This window comes from Stegostoma tigrinum, chromosome 9 (assembly GCF_030684315.1).
Source record: "Stegostoma tigrinum isolate sSteTig4 chromosome 9, sSteTig4.hap1, whole genome shotgun sequence".
Taxonomy (NCBI): Eukaryota; Metazoa; Chordata; class Chondrichthyes; order Orectolobiformes; family Stegostomatidae; genus Stegostoma; species Stegostoma tigrinum.
The window spans coordinates 25,201,967-25,225,371 of record NC_081362.1 but is presented as its reverse complement, the minus strand read 5'-3'; the positions used below and the strand labels follow the sequence as shown (position 1 = coordinate 25,225,371).

At 41.5% G+C, this 23,405-nt stretch overlaps 1 protein-coding gene across 4 annotated transcripts in view; it reads left to right on the top strand.

Annotated features, from left to right (window-relative positions):
- Nucleotides 1-22,690, top strand: part of map3k4 (mitogen-activated protein kinase kinase kinase 4) — a 194,010-nt gene extending 171,320 nt beyond the window's left edge. For 3 of the 4 annotated variants that reach the window (XM_048535980.2, XM_048535982.2, XM_048535981.2), the window contains 7 exons: nt 1,609-1,679; nt 4,001-4,117; nt 8,260-8,419; nt 10,648-10,770; nt 13,877-13,983; nt 21,414-21,593; nt 22,116-22,690. In XM_048535980.2, the coding sequence (XP_048391937.1) occupies nt 1,609-1,679; nt 4,001-4,117; nt 8,260-8,419; nt 10,648-10,770; nt 13,877-13,983; nt 21,414-21,593; nt 22,116-22,136 (779 nt within the window). In that variant the 3' untranslated portion in view covers nt 22,137-22,690. Of the gene's footprint in view, nt 1-1,608; nt 1,680-4,000; nt 4,118-8,259; nt 8,420-10,647; nt 10,771-13,876; nt 13,984-16,762; nt 18,334-21,413; nt 21,594-22,115 lie in introns of those variants that run through there. The other variant, XM_059648418.1, reaches the window with a different exon arrangement.
- Nucleotides 22,691-23,405: the final 715 nt, after the last annotated feature.

The following is a 23,405-nucleotide window of genomic DNA, read 5'->3' as shown; positions in this document are numbered from 1 at the left end:
CTGAGGCCCCCCTTGTAGAGAGTAGCATCATTAGAACAGATGCAATGGAGACAGAGAAACTGGGAGAACGCGATGGAGGCTGTACAGGAATCATGGTGTGAGAATGCTTGTCAGGGTAACACTGGGAGTTGGTGGCTTTGTAATGGCCCTTGGTAAACTTGTCTCCAGAAATGGAAACAGTTGTTGGGGAAAGAAAGGGAGGAGTCCAAAACGGACCAGGTGAATGTGAGACAGGGTGGAAATCGGAAGTAAAATTTGTAAAATTTTCCTGTTCGGAATGATGACATCGCTGGTGCTCGGTGTACTGGTCAAAGTGTGGAATGGAGGCTGAGTGAGATTGAAACAATAAACATTACTTGTACCCCACAAAGAGGGAGGGGTACCGAATGCCAGATGTTTCACCTGAAGAATTAAAGATGTTCAAAGTGAAGATGAGCATGGCCAAGCGAGGAGGGTGGCGGTGGATGGGAATGGTTCAGGCCTTCTTTCCAGGAAGAAGTGGTGGACCTTGAGATCATCCTGATAGGGGAGAAGGATATGCATAGGGTTGCACATCCATGGTGAAGAGCATGCAGCCCAGAAGCTAGAAATTTGAAACCGATGTAAAGCATCAGAAGAATCACGGATGTAAGTGGCAAGGGACTGGACAAGGGAAGAAGAAATTGAGTTGAGGTAGGTAGAAATATGTTTCATGGTGCAGGAATAGGCAGAAACCATGGATCTGCCCAGACAGTCTTGTTTGTGGATTTAGGGACATCCCCAGATAACATGATGTTGGTGACAGTTGTGTACACAATGGCCTGATGCTCAATGGAGGGGTCAGGATCCAGGGAGAGATAGAAGGTCATGTCCGAGAGCGAGCACTCAGCCTCCGTACCGTAGAGGTCAGTGCGCCAGACAACAACATCGCCCTTGTCAGCAATAGTGGTTCTTAATGCAGTAGTGATTTACAAAATGTGAAGTGGATGCTCACGACATTTTATACTTAAAAATTTGCCATGTACCAAAATGATAGATTTTAAAGTGTTGTTACTTTTCAGGAACTACCCAATTTTTACTTGTTCTTAACAACAGAACTTGATCTTTAAATGCAACTCATTTTTGTTGACATCACTGTCGTTACAACCCAATATATTTTCTATTTAAATATCAAACTTAGATCAAATTTTTTATTGTGGTTCAATGAGCAAAGACTTGGCTAGCATTAAATCCATAAATTAATTTAGGTGTTATTTGCTAGAATCTTTTGATTTCTGCATTACTTCAACCTGTAGATGGTCACATCAACTCAAAAAGGTGTTTCACTTTGTGCCTGTATGCAGTCACACAAGTGCTTTGTGTGAGGTTGACTAAAATTAGCATGATGTTTTCGTAAATCCAGTGTTGCATTATTTGAGTTTACAGATTTTGCTTTGTATAGAATTATTTCATTTGAGACATTTTAAGCCTAATGCAGTGTGGAGGATATTTTCTTGCCCGTGGTAGAGTCTACGTCGGTTTTATATAACACACCAAACTATTTGTGAAAAAATAGGCCATTTTTTTTCACTTCGGTGCCATTTAAAAGGATTGGCATTAATATAAAAATAATATACTTTGTTTCTTCAGGTGAAGGACAGTACGGAAAAGTGTATACTTGTATAAATGTTGATACTGGAGAGCTAATGGCAATGAAGGAAGTAAGTATTTTTTGTTTTAGGAAGTCGTTTCCTACGTGTTTTCTGTTGCATTGTCTGTCAAGTCCATTGATATACTGTCTAATAACATCCAGAACAGAAGAACAATAGAAATTGAGGTAATGGGGAAATAAGACAAATACCTTTCACAGATACTGGGATACAGAAAGGTGTTTTAAAAATCAAACTAATGACAAGGAGAGGCTCCAAATGTATGTTCAGATTTTTCATCCTTTGCCGAGAGAATTACTTTTGTTCCAACTCTGTAGGTGTTGTTCTAACTGCACAGAATGAACTCTTCTTGAAATTAATTGTAATTTTTAATATTTTTAAAACATCAGAAGTATTACATGGAAATCTGTTTCTGTCTAGAAATTGAATGTGACTTTTTCTTGCAACCTGTGGTTTTCAGATCCCTGCAACAAGGCTTGCTGTCTTTGCACTCTATCCTGTGCCAATCAAACTATCCTTTCCCTACCCAGGAGGCACCTCTGTTAACATCAGTCCTTCACTTTGTCAAAGTCCAACTGCATGCACTTCCCTTCATGTCCAAATGTGGTTTGGAACTGTGAAGGGAAATTAAGCTGTTCCATAAGAATGCACTGAGAAAGCATTCACCTTTTTAAAGAAAAATCTCAGATGATTTCGGGCTGTTGCATTCCACATTTGGTTTAACTTCACTCTTGCTTGCACAGGCTTGTTCATGTTCACTTTGAGTTTCACAAGCTAGAGCAGTCAAAAGACCACAGGGTGGGCAGTCTCAATGCCAGCCCAGGGTGCTGTGTAACTGACCTTGATCTAGTCATCAACCCACCAGCTGCTTCTGACCATTGAGGAAAGTAGAATGACAGAAGAAAGGCAAATGTACAGCTTTAAACCATTGGGAAATTGAAAGACAAACCAGCAGTGATGGGTTCTGCCTTGCGGTTGCAAATAGTATGTGATATGCTCAATCCCTGCACTGGTAACTTTTTGCACAGTGGTTGTGTGGGAAAGGGGATACATTAATGAAGTTATGCTCAAAAATCTATCATTGTCTTGCAACCCATATCTCAAGAATGTATTGGCATCTTTAATGGTCCAAAAATAATGGAACAGGTGCCAGAATTCCTAAAATGCATTCCAGCTTGGCAAGGTTCTGTACCTAGGTTATGGTTTTTATCAAAATTTGCCATAACCTCATGGAGTTAAATGTTCCTCATAAATGGAGAGTCTAAATATTTCAAGATAGTGGCTTCTGGAATAGAGATCTTGTTTTATTCAAGATGGGAGGATAATATATTCATATGTTTTATTCCTGTTCTTTTAATGAGTTCATTATGTAATAAATGTAGTAATATAATTGGCTGGGTAAGAAGCAAACGTGGCACTCCTGGGAGGGGTAATGGAGAGGATTAACAGGGATGGAAACAGCTTCTTTCTGAGTGAGAGGATGTTTTTTGATCAGCGATTATTTTTAAGTTTCATGTCTTTTACCCCATGTTTTCCACACTGCCAAATGAACATTTGTTAGTGATGTAGACGGTATGGTTAATGTACAAACTGCACTAGATTGCTGTGGTTTGTTCAAGTGGAAATACACCAACTTGATTAGTTCTGTACTTTATTTAATCCCTATATTTATTTTAAAAGTCATTGTAATTGGATTGACGAACAAGTTGTAGTAATCTTGACTTTCACGTCAGTGCAAATGGTGTGATTACATTTGCAATCTATTGCTTTCATTTGTCACTTGTTCGCAGTCATGTCTTCTGAGTTATAAGGTTAACCTCTCTACAGAGAATCAGATATACAATCTGTAATGACATTTCAGTGCTGGGGAAAGATTGCGGTTTTTTTGAGGCGCAGTCTCAGATAAGACACGAAACTGATGTCTGTCTATCCTTTCAAGAAAATGTAAAAAAAAATCCCATGGTACCAAATTGAAGAAAAGCAGTTCTCCCCAGAATCCAAGACCATATTTAATCAGCAGTCTACTTGATCATGTTTGTGAGATCTTGCAGAAATTCATGCATCAATAATGACTGTGGGGTGATGTCAAACAGCATGGGTTCAATCCCCACACTAGTTGTGATTGTGAAGGGCGCTCCTTCTCAAACTTGCTTGAGGTGTGGTGACTTCAAAATTGAACCAACACCAGTCATTTTTCTCATGAGAGAGCAGTCGTATGGTGACTTTTACCTTTACCTTTCATGACTGGCTCAGACCGCACACATTTAATTATCTGTAAAGCAGTCTGGAATGACCTGGGCTTCTGAAAGATTCTGTCTAAATGCGTTTCCTTCTTTCTCTCAAATTTTACATTTTGTTCTTAATATCTGTAGATCAGATTCCAGCCGAATGATCATAAAACAATCAAGGAGACAGCAGATGAATTGAAAATTTTTGAAGGCATCAAACACCCAAACCTGGTGCGGTATTTTGGTGTGGAACTGCACAGAGTAAGTAATTTAAATATTCTTCTCCATTTGTTTAAAACCCTCCTAAAAGCACTGCATCTTTTACAGTGAAAAGCTAATTACTTTGACTTCCTCCATATTTCCATGTATCAAGGCAGCATTTTAAATTGTGGGAAGCAGAAAACCGAGAGCTCCTACATAGTTGAATTCAATGTCCCCATTCAGAAAATACTTTCAAATGGAAATGCGTACTAAAGATACTTTAGCTAATGTTCTTTACTGTTGGAACTAGCCAATGACAATAGGCAATATGGAATAAACCTGAAGGAATAATTTAGGTCTTGGTCTGCTCCCTGGCACAAGTCAGCATTTTCAAGAGTGTGCATCTAGGAGGCGGAGCAATAATGTTCTGATTTGAATACTGTCTGAATCCACTGTCTCTGTGTTTTGACGAAGGGGAGATCTTTTAAAGTACAAAGATACTTAACAAGAACAAAGGCAGAGTGTGAACAATAATTATCTGATTTTCCTTTTTATTTTTCATAAGATATACCCGCAGCACTTCATGTATCTTATAGACTGTCTTAAAAGGACTGCTTAAGTTTGAAGAAAATGTTTTGGTCTGAAACTTTAACCATACTTTCTTTTCATAGCTATTTACTGATTTGAGAGTTTTGGCATTCTCTGCATTTATTATATTTTGCCAGTGCTAGATAAAATGTTTCCATTTTAAAATGACACAGCTTTGATGAGTTATGTAGAGCGTTTAAAGTCAAATTGCAGTCATTGTGTATATAATACCTTTTTAATGTGTATGTTTTGTGACTTGTTGCTTGCGCACAGTTTGAGAAGTCAAATCGCATAAATGTTATTTACGTTCCTTTCTCTTGGCCTATTAATTTAATCTAAGAGCATTTTGTTCTGTATCAATGTTAGCTTCTCTGTTTTGTGATTTAATAATCATTGACAATTTAAGTACGCCTCCCTTCCTCTTCTGGATTGCACTTTGGCTTGACTTGACTTGATAGAGCAAAGAACTGGTTCTGATTCAAGACTCTTCTTGCTTGCGCTGTCAATGATTGGAACTTTGGCTCTTTCCAGTCTTTGGAAGCAATCCTACACCATCAGGTGGAGTACTGTTTACATGGAGCCTGGGGGTTTATAGCCTGCGTGCTGATCCCAATTGCAGTACAAAATCACTCAGAAGCAAACAGAGAATGCTGGAGGAACTCAGGAGGTCTGGCAACATCTACAGAGGGAGAAAGAGTTAATGCTTCAAGTCCAGTATGACTCTTCAGAACTTAAATTGGGGTTTTTAAAATGCTTTTGACAGAGGCAGAGGCCTAGTGCCAAGACAAAGGAGTTGCTAATGTTGGAGAAAGAAAAGGTGATATAAAATGGGTGTAATTTGAGTATGAAAAGGAGGGAATGAGTCCTGCATGGTGATAGCATATTATAGAAGACAAGGTTGTTGGGACATTGGAGAGTGGAGAGAGTAGGAGAGACAGAAAGAAAACATGAAGAAAAATCGAGAACAGACATTAATCTGATCAGTATCTGAAGTTGTTGAATTAAATATTGAGACCTCAAGGCTACAAAGTGCTGAAGTCGAAAATGAGAACATGAGCTCCATCAGGGTGCTGATGTCCTTCTCGATCCTTCAAGTCTTTCCCACTTCTTGCCATGTGTTTACCATACATTCTGACCTTCCTTTCTACTGAATCATCTGTGGTAAGTAAAGGACTTCACTTTATCCCCTTACGACCCCAGTTCACTGTATTTTTGGCAAGACTTGACTCTGAACTCTCCTCCCTTTGTCTTTATCTCTGTGCCCACTTCTCAGGAGCCCTCTCCTCACTGTAAAGATAGTTTCACCCATCTCCAGTCCTCCATCTCCACCTGGACCCCTCCCTCTAGCCTTTTATCTGTACTTGATGTTTACGTCGAAAACTGCCAGAGTGACATTAATCTCTCTGCTCTGCTCTGCTCACCCACTATAAAGTGTCTCCTTCTGAAACTGCTGCATTCTGCACATTCAGGTGTGGTTGTTGTCTCTTGTGCTTACTTCTACCTGGCAGAGGCTGAACGTCAACTCTCAGATGCTTCCTATATCCCACTGGATCGTGATCACCATTTAACACCAGACTGTAATTTCTAGGACTCTCTCAGGTCTCAGCTCCTCTGATTATTCACAAATTTGCACCTCATAGTCCCCCAACCCTACACAGCTCATTTTTTACCTCATTCCCAGAATCCATCAATAGGACTACCCTGGTAGTTCCATCATTTTCAGCTTGTCCCTGCCCAACTGAGCTTATTTATTCCTGTTTCTTTCTAAGACTTTATTTTTTCTTCTCTTCAGCTTGTCCGCACTTACATTTGTGGTTCTTCTGATGCTTGGCATCAGTTCCATAATTTCCAGTTTTCTGGTCCCACCCAACTCTCTTTCACTGTGGATGTGCAGTCCCTGTACACATCCACTCAGCATCAGAATGGTCTGAAAGCTCTCCATTTCTTACATGAAAAGAGGCCTGTACAGTCTCCATCCATCACCATCTTTCTTCTCTGAGTTGAACTTGTTCTCACAGAACTACACCTCTTTTAATCCACTTCATTTTCTTCAAGTCAGAGGTGTGGCCATGGGTGCCAGTTATGCCTGTCTCTGGAAGATTTAAATCATTCCTTGGTTCTAGCCCTGATCTGGGACCACACCCACAAATCTTTTTCCAATACACCGATGTGTCCTGCTCCCATCCATATTGAGAAAAATTAATCAGTTTTGCTTGCAACTTTCATCCTTCTCTCTTTTTCATTAGATTCTTCCCTGACTTCACTGTTCCCATTTTTGAAGATCAATTATCCACCAGTAGCCATTACAAGCTCACAGTTACCTCAGCTGCTCTTCTTCCCACCCTGCCTCATGCAAGGATTCCATTCCATTCTCCAGGTTTCACCATCTCGGTCACATCTGTTAGTGCCACCTTCCACTGCACTGCCTGTGACATGATCTTTTAATCTTTCAGTCAACCAAACATTCCATTTCCACTGAGATTGACAGACTTCTGCCCTCACCCCTTTCCATCTTTTCCATAGCAGTGATAGGGTTTCCCTCGTCCTTCCTTTTCAACTGACAACTCTCCATTCGCGGAGGATTTTCCTCTGCTATTTCTGCCACCTCCAGCAGGATGCCACACATCTTCCCCTCTCCTCCATTGTCAGCATTCCACGAGGACCAATCCGACTGTCATAATCTGGTCCACTCCTGATGCTTCCTCACTCTCCCCCCATATGGCCCTTTCGTAGGAAATTGCAGAAGGTCTGACATTTGCCTATTCACCACCTCCATCTTTACAATCCAAGATCCCAAACACAACACACCTTTCAAGTAACCAGTGTTTTACTTGTAATTTGTTCAATCTAGTCTGCTGCATTCTGCTGCAATGTGGGGTCTCCTTTTACATTAATGCACAAACGCAGACTAGGTGACTACTTTGCAGAACATCTCTGCTCTGTCTTTAGCAATGATCCTAACCTCCCAGTTGCTTATGATTTCAATGAACCTTCTTGCCCTCATGCTATCATTTCCGTCCTGGGCCAGCTGCAGTGGAACCTTGTTTTATGCTTACGCGCTTTACTCCCTTGAGGTCTCAGGGTTGAATTCCAAAACTTCAGAAACTGATCACATGATATGTTTTCCATTTTTCTCTCTCATTTCCAACCCCACAAATTATTTTTTCATCTACAAAGAGGATCCCTTCCCTCGCTTACATTCCTTAATTTATACACATTTTGCATCTCCTCCTTTCTCCACCTTTTGCAACCTCTTCTGTCTTTTGCATTGGGCCTTTGCCTCTGTCAAAAGTTTAAAAAAAAACTCTCAGCATCTTTTCAGTTCTGAAACAGGGTTTTGCTCGAGTCCAAATGTTAACTCTGTTGCTATCTCCACAGATGCTACCAGACCTGCTGAGCTTCTCCAGTATTCTGTGTCTCAGATTTCCAGCATGTCATATTTTGCCTTCACTCTGTGAAGTTTCTGGTTGTTTGCTTGTCTTTCTGTTGATCTTTAAATTTTTGCAATGCTTCAGTTTCTAGTGATTAAATGTAACATTTATTATGTGTGTAAATGCTTGGATACTTTGACAGCTACTTACATGTTGATCATCATATTTGTGTCTTTGGATCAGGAAGAAATGTATATCTTTATGGAGTATTGTGATGAAGGCACACTTGAAGAGGTGGCAAGGCTGGGTCTACAGGAACATGTAATACGATTGTACACCAAGCAGATCTCCACTGCAATCAATGTACTGCACGAACATGGAATTGTACACCGAGATATCAAGGGTAATGGATTTGCACAAAAGTGCATAATTGAAATTGTACAGCAAGCTAATCTCAGTTATTCTTATTCAGGTCTTATTCAGTTTAAATATATTCGAGAAGCACTTCCATAGTTTATGCTATCGAGTGATGTGAAAAATGGAGGGCAGTTATTTGTAATTAAGTACCAATCATTATCACTTTTAATACAATACTGTTGTTTGATTTAACCAAAGAAAAATTGGATTTGTGTTTCCACAGATCACATTAGAATGTCTTGCAGTGAGCTACGAAATTATTTACTTCCCAGAAATTTTGCTGTTTTCAGGACTTGTACAGTTAATAGAACATAGAACAACACAGCGCAGAATAGGCCCATCGGCCCTCGGTGTTGCGCCGAGCTGTGAACTAATCTAAGCCCATCCCCCTACACTATCCCATTATCATCCATATGCTTATCCAAGGACTGTTTAAATGCCCCTAATGTGACTGAGTTAACTACGTTGGCAGGCAGGGCATTCCACGCCCTTACCACCCTCTGAGTAAAGAACCTGCCTCTGACATCTGTCTTAAATCTATCACCCCTCAATTTGTAACTATGTCCCCTTGTACAAGCCGATGTCATCATCCTAGGAAAAAGACTGTTACTGTCCACCCTATCTAATCATCTGGTCGTCTTGTATGTCTTTATTAAATCCCCTCTTAGCCGCCTTCTCTCCAATGAGAACAGACCCAAGTCACTCAGCCTTTCCTCATAAGACCTTTGCTCCAGACCAGGCAACGTCCTGGTAAATCTCCTCTGCACCTTTTCCAATGCTTCCACATCCTTCCTGTAATGGGGCAACCAGAACTGCATGCAGTATTCCAAGTGAGGCCGCGCTGGCATTTTGTACAGTTGCAGCATGACATCACGGCTCTGGAACTCAATCCCTCTACCAATAAAACCTAACACACCGTATATCATCTTAACAGCAGTATCAACCTGGATGGCAACTTTCAGGCACCTATGTACGTGGGCACCAAGATCCCTCTGCACATCCATACTACCAAGAATCTTTCCATTGACCCAGTATTCTGCCTTCCTGTTATTCTTCCCACAGTGAATCAGCTCACATTTATCTGCATTGAACTCCATGTGCCACTTTTCAGCCCAATTGTGCAGTTTATCCAGGTCCCCCTGCAATCTGCAAAATTCTACCACACTGTCCACCACTCCACCGACTTCAGTGTCATCTGCAAAACTTACTAACCCATCCACCTATGCCTGCGTCCAAGTCATTTATAAAAATGACAAACAGCAGTGGTCCCAAAACAGATCCTGTGGCACACCACTAGTAACTGGACTCCAGGCTGAGTATTTCCCATCACCCACCACTCGTTGCCTTCTTACACAAAGCTAGTTTCTAATCCAAACTGCTAAATCTCCCTCAATCCCATGTCTCCGCATTTTCTCCAATAGTCTACCATGTGGAACCTTATTAAAGGCTTAATGGAAGGGCCTTGGGGAGTGTTGCCAAACAAAGAGACCTGGGGTGCAGGTGCATTGTTCATTGAAAGCAGAGTTGCATGTAGACAGGTTGATGAAGAAGGCGATTAGCAGGCTTGCCTTCATTGGTCTGTATATTGAAAAAAGGAGCTGGGATGTCATATTGCAGCCATACAGCACATTGGTGAGATCAGTTTTGGAATACTACATACAATTCTGGTTACTCTTCTATAGGAAAGAAGTTAAACTTCAGAGGGTGCAGAAAAGATTGGCAAGGACGTTGCTAGGACTGGAGATCTTGAGTTACAGGGAGGGGCTGAATCGATTGCAGCTTTTATCCCGGGATCATCAGAAGCTGAGGGGTGACCTTGTAGAGACTTCTAAAATCTTGAGAGGCATGGATTGGGTGAAAAGCCAAGGTCTTTTTTCTAGGGTAGGGAAGTCCAGAGCTAGAGTGTGTAGGTTTAAGGTGAGAAGGGAAAGATTTTAAAAAAGACCCTGGTGGTGGTTTTTTATGCATAGGGTCGTATATGTATGGAGCGATCTGCCAAAGGAAGTTGTGGGGTACAATAACATCCTTTAAAAGGTATCTGGCTGGTTATATGAACAGGAAAGATTTAGAGGGATATGGACCAAATGCTGGCAAGTGGTAATCTGTCTGGTTGGGACTTCTGGTCGGCGCAGACAAGTTGAACTGAAAAGTCTGTTCCTGTGCTGTATGGCTGGATAGTGAAATGCTCAAGTTGAAGATGTCTTTGTATTTTAGGTGCCAATATCTTCCTCACCTCATCAGGTCTAATCAAACTGGGGGACTTTGGTTGTTCAGTAAAACTGAAGAATATTGCACAGACCATGCCTGGTGAAGTGAATAGTACTCTTGGCACTGCTGGTAAGAGAATTCTTAGTGGAAATCTACTTTACGATATCTATATGGTCATCTGCTTATGTCACTACATCCATTATACATTTGATGGTAATAGTTTCAACTTTGGTTCAGACTCTAAAGTATAAGTGAGGTTTGAGGTTGCGTTTCAAATCCCATTTTATGTTCTTGACATGATGAGAGAATTTAACATGTGATTGGCTGTTTGCTAATATTATGTTTTAAACAACATTCGAATGATGGGAGTGTAAAGCTCCTGTGTATATAAATTAACCCTTTAACCCTTTAACTGTCCATACATTCCACAGAATACTAGGCCATTTTAAGTAAGTGATGCAGAATGAAGTGTTAGTTGCACATTCCTATAGCAAGTGCACCAGTGGCTTGCCAGGGCTGCTTATTTTATGTTTACTCAAAGCTTAAAGATGCTTAGTAGTGCATACCTTCTTCATTTTCATCCTACTTCGATGCAATTATGGACATCGACACCACATCCCTGACATTTCAGGGTGAGAAAATAATCAATACTTGAAATATTGATAATTCAGCATATATTTTTGTGTACTAAAAATTGTTTAGCTACATGTGAAGTAGACTAGTTGGTATCGGGAGAGAAAAAGAATAGTATTATTTAAACGGAGGAAAATCTACTGAAAGATGCAACACATAGGAGAGTCTAGGACACGAGGCATAGCATAGAGTTAAAGGGCTGTCAATTTAAGACAGATGAGATGCAGTTTCTTCTGAGGTTTGTGTCTGGAACTCAATATAAAGAGTAGGAGTAGATTCTTGGTGCATATTTAAGGCTGCGATAGATTCTTAATCAATGAGTGAATCAAGGAATATGAAGAAAATGCAGGAAAGCGGATGTGAGGAATGTCAGATCATTCATGATCCTATTGAATGGTGGTTCAGGCATGAGGGATTGAATGTCCTTCTATTTCTGTTTCTTATGGTCTGGTTGCCATATTAATATTAATATCACTAGAACACAAGCTGAACGTAAGTGGCCTGATTAATTGAAGTCACTTGAGAGCACTTTGGATGCCAATCTCCATCACTTTGCCAATGATCATGAGTAGACTGTTGGGGTGGTAATTAATCAAATTGAATTTGTCTTCCATTTTGCTCACAGGTCATATCTAGGCAATTGCCACATTGTCAAGTATGCGCCTGTGATGCAGCCGTACTGGAACAGCTTGGCTGTTACGGGCGCAGCTTGTTTTGAAGCATAGGTTTTCGATTTGGCTGATGGAATTTTGTCAGGGCCCTTGGCTAAGTAGTATTGAGTATCTTCAACTGTTTCTTGATATCATGTGGATTGAATTGAATTCTTTAGATCTGACATCTGTGAGGTCAGGCATTTCATACTTCTAGCTGAAGATGGTGAAAAATGCTTCAGCCTTGTCTTTTGCACTGGCATACCGGAATACTTCAGAATTGAGAATGGGAATATTTGTAAAGCATATTTTTCCAACTAAATTAACTGTTCTTTCGATTTCTGTCTGGATATTACAGGTTGTAGAACTTTGATCTGATCCACTGGTTGTGGGATCATTAATCTACGTTTCTTGTATGCTTCTTTTACTAATGTGCCTGTAGGTAGTCCTGTGTGGGAACATCAGATTGGTACCTTGTGTTTAGGTACACCTTGTGTTGCTACTGGCAGTCCTAATTGAATCAGGATTATTTCCCTGGCTTTATGGTAGTGGTAGAATGGGATGTTTACTGGTCCTTGAGTTTGAAATTGTGGTATGTAATTCTTCTGCTACTAATGGCCCACAGCACCCACAATTGCACAGTTTTGAGCACAAGAGTGAGACCTGCTAGCTTTTTATTTTGCTTTCCTCACCATATGTCATAGGCCCACTTTTGCTGATGATCACTGAAGGTGTCCACCCAAAGTGTATTTTGTGCCCTTGCTACCTTCAGTATTTTTTCCAAGAGGTGTTGAGAGGTTAACTGATTTATCAGCTGAGGAAAAGATGGAAAAAGCTTTCCTTGACAATGTTTAACCCAGAGATCTAATGAAGAACTGAGTCATAAAATTGAATTCTCAGGGCACCTTCCTCCCAAGTGAATACCACCTATGCTGTCTGTCTAGGACAATGGCTGTAATGTGACAGTGAAGCTGTTGCTGGGCATGTTTTGAAGCATACCTATCCACTTTTCTCCCACCTCACCTGACCAATCCCCATGACTCCCTCCCTGCATTCACCTATTGCCATCCCACCTCCTTCCCCAGCCCTACCCCTCCCCTATCTATTTATTTCAGAGCTCCCTTACCCCCCACTCCATTTCTGAAGAGGGGTCCCAACCCAAAATGTTATTTTCCTGCTCCTGTGATGTTGCCTGGCCCATTGTGCTCCTCCAGCATCGACAGTTCTTACTAGCAGTTCATACCATAAGTTTCTTTCAACAACGCTCCAGATTTTGATACAAGTCCCAGATGTTAGTGAAGAAGACTTTGCAAAGTCAACTGGGCTGGCTATGCTGCTCGTCTTTTCAGCACCAAGATCAATGCACGATGATCTGTCTAGTTCTGCTCCCTTCCAATTTTTTTCTGAAATGGTACAACTGAGTGCCTGCAATAGGAACTACATGTAGGCTGGACCAGATGAGGATGGACCAATAAGGTTTCCTGAAATGTATCAACTAGGTTTTATGATGGTTTCATTGTTAGGAAATAAAAGTTAGTCTTATATTGCTATCAGTTAATTGAGTTTAAGTTCCATCAGCTGTTGCAGTAAGATTTGAATCTGTCTACAGAACAATTTATAAATCTGGACAAATATTATTCCAGAACGATAAACACCTTTCCACCACCTCCATAACTTAGTTCTGAATTTCCTATGGAAAAATGGTACCTCCAAGAATACAGAATTTTTATAAAGTACATACCTAGGGAGAAAAGACGTGTTTATGTTGCATTTTCTCATGTCCCAGAAGCATTTTGAAAGTCTTCATCATGCTTGACTTATTTTGAAATGCAGCTGCAACTGTTGTGTTTGCATACAAAGCAGCTACTTGCTAAAACCACAATGCTTAAAGGCAATGAGGTGTTTATAATGTAATTAACTCAGTTTTTCTTTTTTTTGTTTATTTTTAAAAGCTTACATGGCTCCTGAAGTTATTACTAGAGCAAAGGGTGAAGGGCATGGACGTGCTGCAGATGTTTGGAGCCTGGGATGTGTCCTTGTGGAGATGGTCACAGGCAAGGTGAGAAGTTAAGTGTTGGCAGATATTGAGTTCAGTATTGAAAGCATGTTTTAGTGAACGCAACACCATGTAGTAACTTTGCAGCCAGTAAGAGGGTAGTTTGGGTTGAATTGAAACGTTTTCATTCCTGCGATTAAAATGCAACAAGACAGGTGATTGAAAGATAATAAAATGTGAGGCTGGATGAACACAGCAGGCCCAGCAGCATCTCAGGAGCACAAAAGCTGACGTTTCGGGCCTAGACCCTTCTTCAGAGAGGGGGATAGGGTGAGGGTTCTGGAATAAATAGGGAGAGAGGGGGAGGTGGACCGAAGATGCAGAGAAAAGAGGATAGGTGGAGAGGAGAGTATAGGTGGGGGGGGGGGGGGGGTTGCGGTGGTGGTGGAGGAGGAATAGGTCAGTCCAGGGACGACGGACAGGTCAAGGAGGTGGGATGAGGTTAGCAGGTAGGAGATGGAGGTGTGGCTTGGGGTGGGAGGAAGGGATGGGTGAGAGGAAGAACAGGTTAGGGAGGCAGAGAGAGGCTGGACTGGTTTTGGGATGCAGTGGGTGGAGGGGAAGAGCTGGGCTGGCTGTGTGGTGCAGTGGGGGGAGGGGACGAACTGGGCTGGTTTTGGGATGCGGTGGGGGAAGGGGAGATTTTGAAGCTGGTGAAGTCCACATTGATGCCATTGGGCTGCAGGGTTTCCAAGTGGAATATGAGTTGCTGTTCCTGCAACCTTCGGGTGGCATCATTGTGGCACTGCAGGAGGCCCATGATGGACATGTCATCTAAAGAATGGGAGGGGGAGTGGAATGGTTTGCGACTGGGAGGTGCAGTTGCTTATTGCGAACCGAGCGGAGGTGTTCTGCAAAGCGGTCCCCAAGCCTCCGCTTGGTTTCCCCAATGTAGAGAAAGCCACACCGGGTACAATGGATGCAGTATACCACATTGGCAGATGTGCAGGTGAACCTCTGCTTAATATGGAAAGTCATCTTGGGGCCTGGGATAGGGGTGAGGGAGGAGGTGTGGGGGCAAGCGTAGCACTTCCTGTGGTTGCAGGGGAAGGTGCCGGGTGTGGTGGGGTTGGAGGGCAGTGTGGAGCGAACAAGGGAGTCATGGAGAGAGTGGTCTCTCCGGAAAGCAGACGAGGGTGGGGATGGAAAAATGTCTTGGGTGTTGGGGTCAGATTGTAGATGGCGGAAGTGTCGGAGGATGATGCGTTGTATCTGGAGGTTGGTGGGGTGGTGTGTGAGAACGAGGGGGATCCTCTTTGGGTGGTTGTGGTGGGGGCGGGGTGTGAGAGATGTGTTGCGGGAAATGTGGGAGACGCGGTCAAGGGCGTTCTCGACCACTGTGGGGGGGAAAGTTGCGGTCCTTGAAGAACTTGGACATCTGGGATGTGCGGGAGTGGAATGCCTCATCGTGGAGGCGGAGGAATTGGGAATAGGGGATGGAATTTTTGCAGGAGGGTGGGTGGGAGGAGGTGTATTCTAGGTAGCTGTGGGAGTCGGTGGGCTTGAAATGGACATCAGTTACAAGCTGGTTGCCTGAGATGGAGACTGAGAGGTCCAGGAAGGTGAGGGATGTGCTGGAGATGGCCCAGCTGAACTGAAGGTTGGAGTGGAAGGTGTTGGTGAAGTGGATGAACTGTTTGAGCTCCTCTGGGGAGCAAGAGGCGGCGCCAAAACAGTCATCAATGTAATGGAGGAAGAGGTGGGGTTTGTGGCCTGTGTAGGGGCGGAAGAGGGACTGTTCCACGTAACCTACAAAGAGGCAGGCATAGCTGGGACCCATGCGGGTGCCCATGGCCACCCCCTTTGTCTGTAGGAAATGGGAGGAATTGAAAGAGAAGTTGTTGAGGGTGAGGACGAGTTCGGCTAGGCGAATGAGGGTGTTGGTGGAGGGGGACTGGTCGGGCCTGCGGGACAGGATGAAGCAGAGGGCCTTGAGGCCATCTGCATGCGGAATACAGGTGTATAGGAACTGGACGTCCATGGTGAAAATGAGGTGTTGGGGGCCAGGAAATTGGAAGTCCTGGAGGAGGTGGAGGGCGTGGGTGGTGTCACAGATGTAGGTAGGGAGTTCCTGGACCAAAGGGGAGAAAATGGAGTCCAGATAGGTGGAGATGAGTTCGGTGGGCCAGGAACAGGCTGAGACAATGGGTCGACCAGGGCCCGTGACCTTGTGGTGTCCTCCTTTCCCAGTTCAGTGGAGTTAGAGCTGAACAGCAATTGTAACCTGGGATTCCAATGTTTAGATAGTAGTTGAAGTTGAAGCAATGCAGTTTGGAGTTGTGAAAGCAGTACGATGTAGCATTTCTGTAGGAATTTCCTGGGAAATTAATTATTCTGATGGGTGTTTTCCCTGCAGCTGGAATCCGCTCATTTTTTTAAAAAAAAGAGATGCGGCCGAGAATTCTGTTTTTCCATTTTCTTTAATAGTTACCTAGGAAAAATTAGAGGATTTTTAAAACAATCTAATTAAGGTGATCAACCCTTCTTCTCCTCCTCTTTTCCACTCCCTCCAATCCCTTGACTCCAGTATCCTTTACACCTGAACAGACTCCTTTCAACCCAAAGTGATTCCCTAAGACTAATTTCCCCCACCCCCTTCACAGTCAGCCCTGGCACCCTGTCCATCTGGGAACTTGTAATTTCACATTTAACTTGTATACTTAACCTTTTACATGAACTGTCAGTGTCTGGCTGTCCTGCTGAATATTTTAAATTTGAGAACACAACACATTTTTGCAAAAGGATCGGTGATTTGACTTCCTTTTACTATTCTGCTCTGCAGGGTTCAGCTTTGTTCCACATTTCTGAAGAAGGCAGGATGAGAATTCCCAACCCAGAAATGTAGAGCTCAATATTAGAAAATAAAATCAGTTGAGTGAGAATCACCTGTGTTTGCAAGCCCTTGGAATATCCAACTTTTGTATTTATGTGCTGTATGTACCAAACAGCACTGGTCACATGACTAATGTAATTAATCTTTACATTTATTTGCTGTTTCATTGGCAATTCACTATTGTCTGTGTGAAAAGATTAGTAAATGTGAATAGATTAGTAAACATTAATCCAGATCCCCTCAAACTCTTTCTAACATGACTTTGAAAGTTTGCATTTGTGTGTTTCAGAAAATGTCTGTGTAGAGAAATAGACCTGAAGCAATAATTATTCACAACAAGGGAGAGGTATGAATTATGCCACCTGCACACTGTGCCTCATGGGGAATTCTTGACACTTTTGGATTTATATCCATTCGATGTGATTGTTCCTTAAGCTTGTTAGTTTGTGTCCAGAAAAGTTTAAAATTGTCCATGTCTGTAAAGCTGATTTGATTTTTTGATGTAAATTCCAATGATTCATTCAAGTATCTAGAACAACACTTCAGAATATGAATCATAAAAAGAACTGTTGATCTCTGAAATGTTTTGGAGTGGTTCCTTCAGCCTGCACATTCAGAAAGATGATGTTTGAATCAGACAACACCCAAGAAATTACAAGATATGAGTCAGTCTGTTAAAACTCATCTGTTAATCTTGCCTTAATTTTAATATAACAGTTGACAGCGATTCATACTCTGTTAAAGCACTTCTTTGACTGTAGAACAAAAGAAATCAATCAATACTGGTAACACACTACATGAGCCTGCTTTCTAGTATCAAGATGGGCCACAGACAGAAATCACATATGGATGATAGTATAAGATAGCGGTGGAGACTAGATAGACCTTAGGTTTAGGGTAGTAGTTCGGCACAACACTGTGGGCCAAAGGACCTGTACTGAGCTGTATTGTTCTATGTTCACAAGCCTGGTGCTGTACACAGTTCTTTGTCATTTTGAACTCAAGGCACTGAATTCTACCAGTGCTGTGGCCCTGACAACATTCTGGCAGTAGTACTGAAGACTTGTAGTCCAGAACTAGTCATGTCCCTAGTGAAGCTATTCCAGCTACAACGCTAGTTTCGATCTGAGAATCTGAAAAGTTGTCCAGTATGTTTTGTCAGTCTATATCAGCAATGTGATAGGAGGGGTTACTATCAACAGCATTTGCAAAGGGCTTACCTGGCTCTCGATCTCATTGCAACCTTGGTCCAAACAAGGACAAAAAAGAGCTGAACTCTAGGATGTGAAAGTGACTGCTATTGTCATCAAAATAGCATTTGACCAAAGATAGCATCAAGTAGCCCAAGCAAAACCTGAATTATAAACAGTTGAAGCATGTCATAACTGGTGGCCCAGCTTCGTTCCCTAAAACTAAGTCCAGAGCCACATTAATATTTGTTTATCTTTCTATGTTATGACGAAAACAAAATTCTCCTGAATGTATTTCAAAAATTTTATTTCACATGCTGTTTCTATCCCAGTTTTTTTTTTTTAAGTTATCAGTATTAGTGCTGTTTTTGCTGTTCTCAAAGATGTTCCTACAATGCTGTTCTATCTCCCTTTGACCGAGTGCCTCTTAAGATGTTATGGTCGTGACAGTAAACTCACCTCAACTTCGCAGATAACTCAACTCACAAAACAGCAAAAACAGGGAGAAAAGATCCAGAAGGTCATCCATTTATAATATGGCATCCCCACAGACCACTTCCGAACCATTGTAGCCACAAGCATATTATTGCAAGTAGGAAAACATGCTCAGTTTGGGTGACAGAGGAACTGAGTGAGGGAGAGAGAGACAGCATCTGTGGGAATTTACTCTCACTTCTTTTTCTTTCAAGTTGGTGCCTCAGCTCCTCCCAGCTTCTGCTGCATTTGGGAGAAGAGAGTTTCACATAACTTAAAAAAAACACACCTCATCTCCATCTTAAAAGGAAAACTTCTACTTAGACCGTGTGCCCTTGGGTGTAGTCGTCCATCACAAGAAGGAACATGCTCCGGTTATGCACACTGTCAAATCTTTTTCAATCTTGCATGTTTCAATCATATCACCTCTTAAGTTTTCCAAATTCGATTGGCTGCAGTCCCAGTATCTTCACCTATTCCTTGTAAGTTAAGCCCTTCATCCCAGGAGTGAGTCTTATGAACCTTCTTTGTACTGCATCTAAAGTAATTTAAAATCATTTTTATATAGACACCAAAACACTGCAGTATTCTAGTCACTCCCCTTGGAATAAACGCTAACGTTCCATTTTCATTCCAAATCACATTCTATGTCTGCATAGTACTAAATTTGAAATTCATGTACCAGGATACCCAGAACCCACTGTCACCAAGTTTAGAAATTTCACTCCATTTAATAGTGTAGTGTTTTTCTATTATAAGCACCAAAATTCACTTTCTCTTATAAAATCCATCTAAGTTTTATTTTTCTTCATCCACTCGCTTAACTATCAGCATGTTTGGTAAATTTTGTAGCTCTGAACATATTTTGCCACCTTTCTTGGTCACCATTGATAAATATATAGCTTCCATATATTTGGGTCCCTTCATCCAAGTCAATGATATAGATTGTAAATAATAGAGGTCCCAGCACTGATCGTGGTGGCACTCCAGTAACTACATAGTTTGTCAACCTGGAAAAGATCCATTTATCTTTTATTTTCCGCTTTCTGTCAGTTAATAAATCCTGTATTCATGCTGAAGTTTTGCCCCTACACGATGTGCACTTAATCTTGTGTAATAGTCTTTGAGACTCTTTTTCAAATTCCTTTTTGAAATACAGATCCCTTTTACAGGTTCTAATTAATCCGCCTTACTTGCGACTTGTTGAAAAAAAAAGCGAAGTATAGTTTTCACAAAGCCACATTGACTCTATCTGATAACATTGTTTTTAAGTATCCTCTGTAATTGTCTTTAATAACAGATTCCAGCATTTCCCTGTGATAGATGTTAGGCTATCTGCTTTATTGTTTCCTGCTTTTTTCCCCCCCCCCATTTACTATTTTCTAATCCACTGTGGCCTTTCCAGAATCTGGAAATTTTGGAAGGTTGTAACAAATGCACCCGCTATCTCAGTGGCCATTTATTTCAAGATGCCAGGAAACTGACTGTCTGGTCCTGTGGAATTTGACTCCCTATGTGTTTATTAGCCTTTCCAGAACCTTTTATTTCTGGCCGTGATATTGTTTTATGTTCTTCACTCCTTTTCAAACTCTTGATTTTCTGTTAACTTAGGGAAGCTTTCTAAGTCCTTCTGTAATGAAGACAGCCAAAAAAACCTGTTCAAAACCTTTGCCGTTGTTTTCCATCATCAATTCCCCAGACGTATACTCTCGGGGATCAACATCAGCTTTAACTGCTCATTGTCTATTTAAATACTTGGGGGATTTGTTATTTTCTGTCATTGCTGCATTTCCTTTTCCTTAATTACTTATAAATAAAATAGCCTCTTCCCTAGTTACCACACACCTTAAATTTCACCATGAACAAGAATTGGGATCTTGGTGCAGCCTTTGGAAGATTCAGAGGAGACAGAGAAGCTAAGGTAGTGACAGATTCAGTCACGGTTAAAGGATATTTGTGTGAGAGGACGAGAAAGAGAGTATAACATGAAACTGAGGGAGGAGAGATGATTTGGATGGGAGAAGGAGGCCTTTTGGGGCAAGATGGTGAGTGAACCGAATGCTAGTTGAAGAGTGAGACCTATTCCTGCGTTGTGCACTTTCAGTTGGGGTATGAATTCTACTGGAAATATATATCTGTGATGCTCTCAGTCTATTGGATGTCCTGTTACCAGTTACGCTGTAAGACACAGACCGACAATTCCTGCATCTGTGGTCATTGTGAGAAGCATTGAATACCAAAGTAGAGAGGTTTTATTTCCGATTAATAAGGTACCAGTCAGACCACATCTGCAACTGGGCTGAGTCTTGGTCTTTTATATAGAAAGAAAGATGTAATTGTGTTGGAAACAGAAACAGTTTGCTTGCCTGGAATGGGAGATTTGTCCTAGGCTTGTATCCTCTAGAGTTTGGAAGAGTAAAAGATGATTTGACTTAAAATATACAATATCCTGAGAGGCCTTGGATAGGGAGGCGATGTTTCCTTTTATTTGGGGAATCTAGAACTAGAACTCACTGTTTAAAATTAAGGGTTGGCCTTTCAGGGCATCATTTCTCTAAGGGTCTTTTGAAGTGTTCCTCAAAAGGCAATGGAAATGTCTTAAAATAATTCAAAGACGGAGGTGAATAGAGCCTTTGTAAGGTAAGGGTAAGGTTATCATAGTCCCTGTGGACTATTTGGCTGCTTCGTCAGAGAGAGAGACACGACTTGTGGTGGTTTAACCTGAGTGTCACCACACCTCAGGCCAGGTGCTAGGCCATCTGGGAATTAAATACACGCTGTCGGTATCACTGCATCGCAAACTGGCTGCCCAGCCAACCGAGCTCAACTAGTGGAACAACCTGAACATTTCTTATTGATAAAACTTTATTATTAAAAATTAATTTCAATAGTTTATGAATGCTTAAATAATTTAATAGCTTTTTTTTGAATTTTAGAGGCCTTGGCATGAATATGAACATAACTTCCAAATAATGTACAAGGTAGGAATGGGTCACAAGCCTCCCATCCCAGAGAGATTAAGTCCAGAAGGCAAAGATTTCCTGTCTCATTGCCTGGAAAGTGATCCAAAACACCGGTGGACATCTAGTCAACTCCTAGATCATCCATTTGTTAAGGTGACTGATGAGAGTGCAATATGTAACTAAAGCCAACTTCTCCAAATTCACGACTTTGTCAGGTTGCAAAACTAATGGATTGTAAGCATAACTACAAGTTACTATGTCATTTGTTTTGTAGCATGGTATTACTCAGCATTATGCAAAAATATAGTTTATACAGTGTTCTTTGTCAGAGCTCACTGTACATTTAGGATATAATGCCCGTGCTTGGGATTTTTTGGGATATGTTGACACCATTTTTGTTTTAAACATGTCAACTTACTTGGTTGACAGCTTTGTAATTAGCTGTTCTTGCTTCTGCCAGTTTAAAAGTGATGCAACTAATACCTTCTTTAGAATAGGGAGAAGACACATTCTGAAAACTAGTTTATTTTACAAATACAAATGTCATAAGTTGGGTTGATTTTCAGGTCACAACCACATGTTGTGACAACCATTCAGCCCTTGATTGTGTACTGTTACTTTGAAGTAAGCTGCTAACATTCAAACATTAACTCAGACTGAATGTTGTTTTCCCAGGTTTGTTGTGATGAAGAATGAAGCTACCTGAACAAGGGCTCTAGTGGTCTCCATGACATGAGAACCAATCACTACTGCAAGTCCCAAGAACACTGTACAGCTAAGGACTGTGCTGACAGGGGTCACTGTACCACTGCTTCTGTGAAGCTGATAGGCCAAGACTGCACGTGTTGGGCAATTGACTGTCTAGCAATTTAAAATAAGCTGCATGCTCAATTGGAAGTGCCATTACTACTGTACAGACTGTTGTGGTTTCTGTTGTTCTTTCACCAGGCCCCCCCCAACTTCCTGCGACGCACCACCCCACCCACTCTCACATTTGGGAACGATAATACAGATCTGTAGTATCTCCATTTTCTATAGGTTTCTTACCATTTTGTGTTGTCAAATATTCTGATTTGTAAAATGTTTTTATCTCCTGTTTGTTGTGCTATACACAGCTATTATACTGTGGAATAAGAATGCACTGACTCCCAAGAACGTTTGCATATCTGAGTTTGTTATGGAAGGATGTAGACTGATTGATTAATGAAATACAGTTGCTTTCCAATAAATTCTTTATTTTAGGAAAGTTGTGTTGATGTGAATGTGCGTCAATCTCCAAAACTCTGATTTAAGCAACATGACCATGGGTCCGACCAGTGACATTTTTTGTTGGTCCTTCATATATAGATTGAAAGAGCTACTTGGGTGGCACGGTGGCTCAGTGGTTAGCACTGCAGCCTCATAGCACCAGGGACCCGGGTTCGATTCCAACCTCAGGTGACTGTGTGGAGTTTGCACATTCTCCCCATGTATGCGTGGGTTTCCTCTGGGTGCTCTGGTTTCCTCCCACAGTCCAAAGATGTGCAGGTTAGGTGGATCGGCTATGCTAAATTGCCTGTAGTGTTCAGGGTTGTGTGGGTTATAGGGGGATGGGTCTAGGTGGGATGCTTCAAGGGGCAGTGTGGACTTGGGCTGAAGGGCCTGTTTCCACACTGTAGGGGAATCTAATCTAATCTTTCAGCTTGCCTTATTCATCTACTCTATACAGTATTATTTGTATTATTTTAACTGGCTTCATATTAGCTTAGCTGTTGCATATTTCCTTATAGCCTAGTGACAGCTCTGTTTTCTGCCTTTTATTCAGTAAGACATTGATCAGTTTCGTGATACATAGTTATGAAATGATTTTACTATCATCCTTTCCTCCTTTTAAGGCATAGTGTGTTCTTTGAAGACATCCAAGTTGAAGTAGGCAAATTTTAAAGTTAAATAATTTGAATTTGTAAACTGGCACCAGTTTGCAAT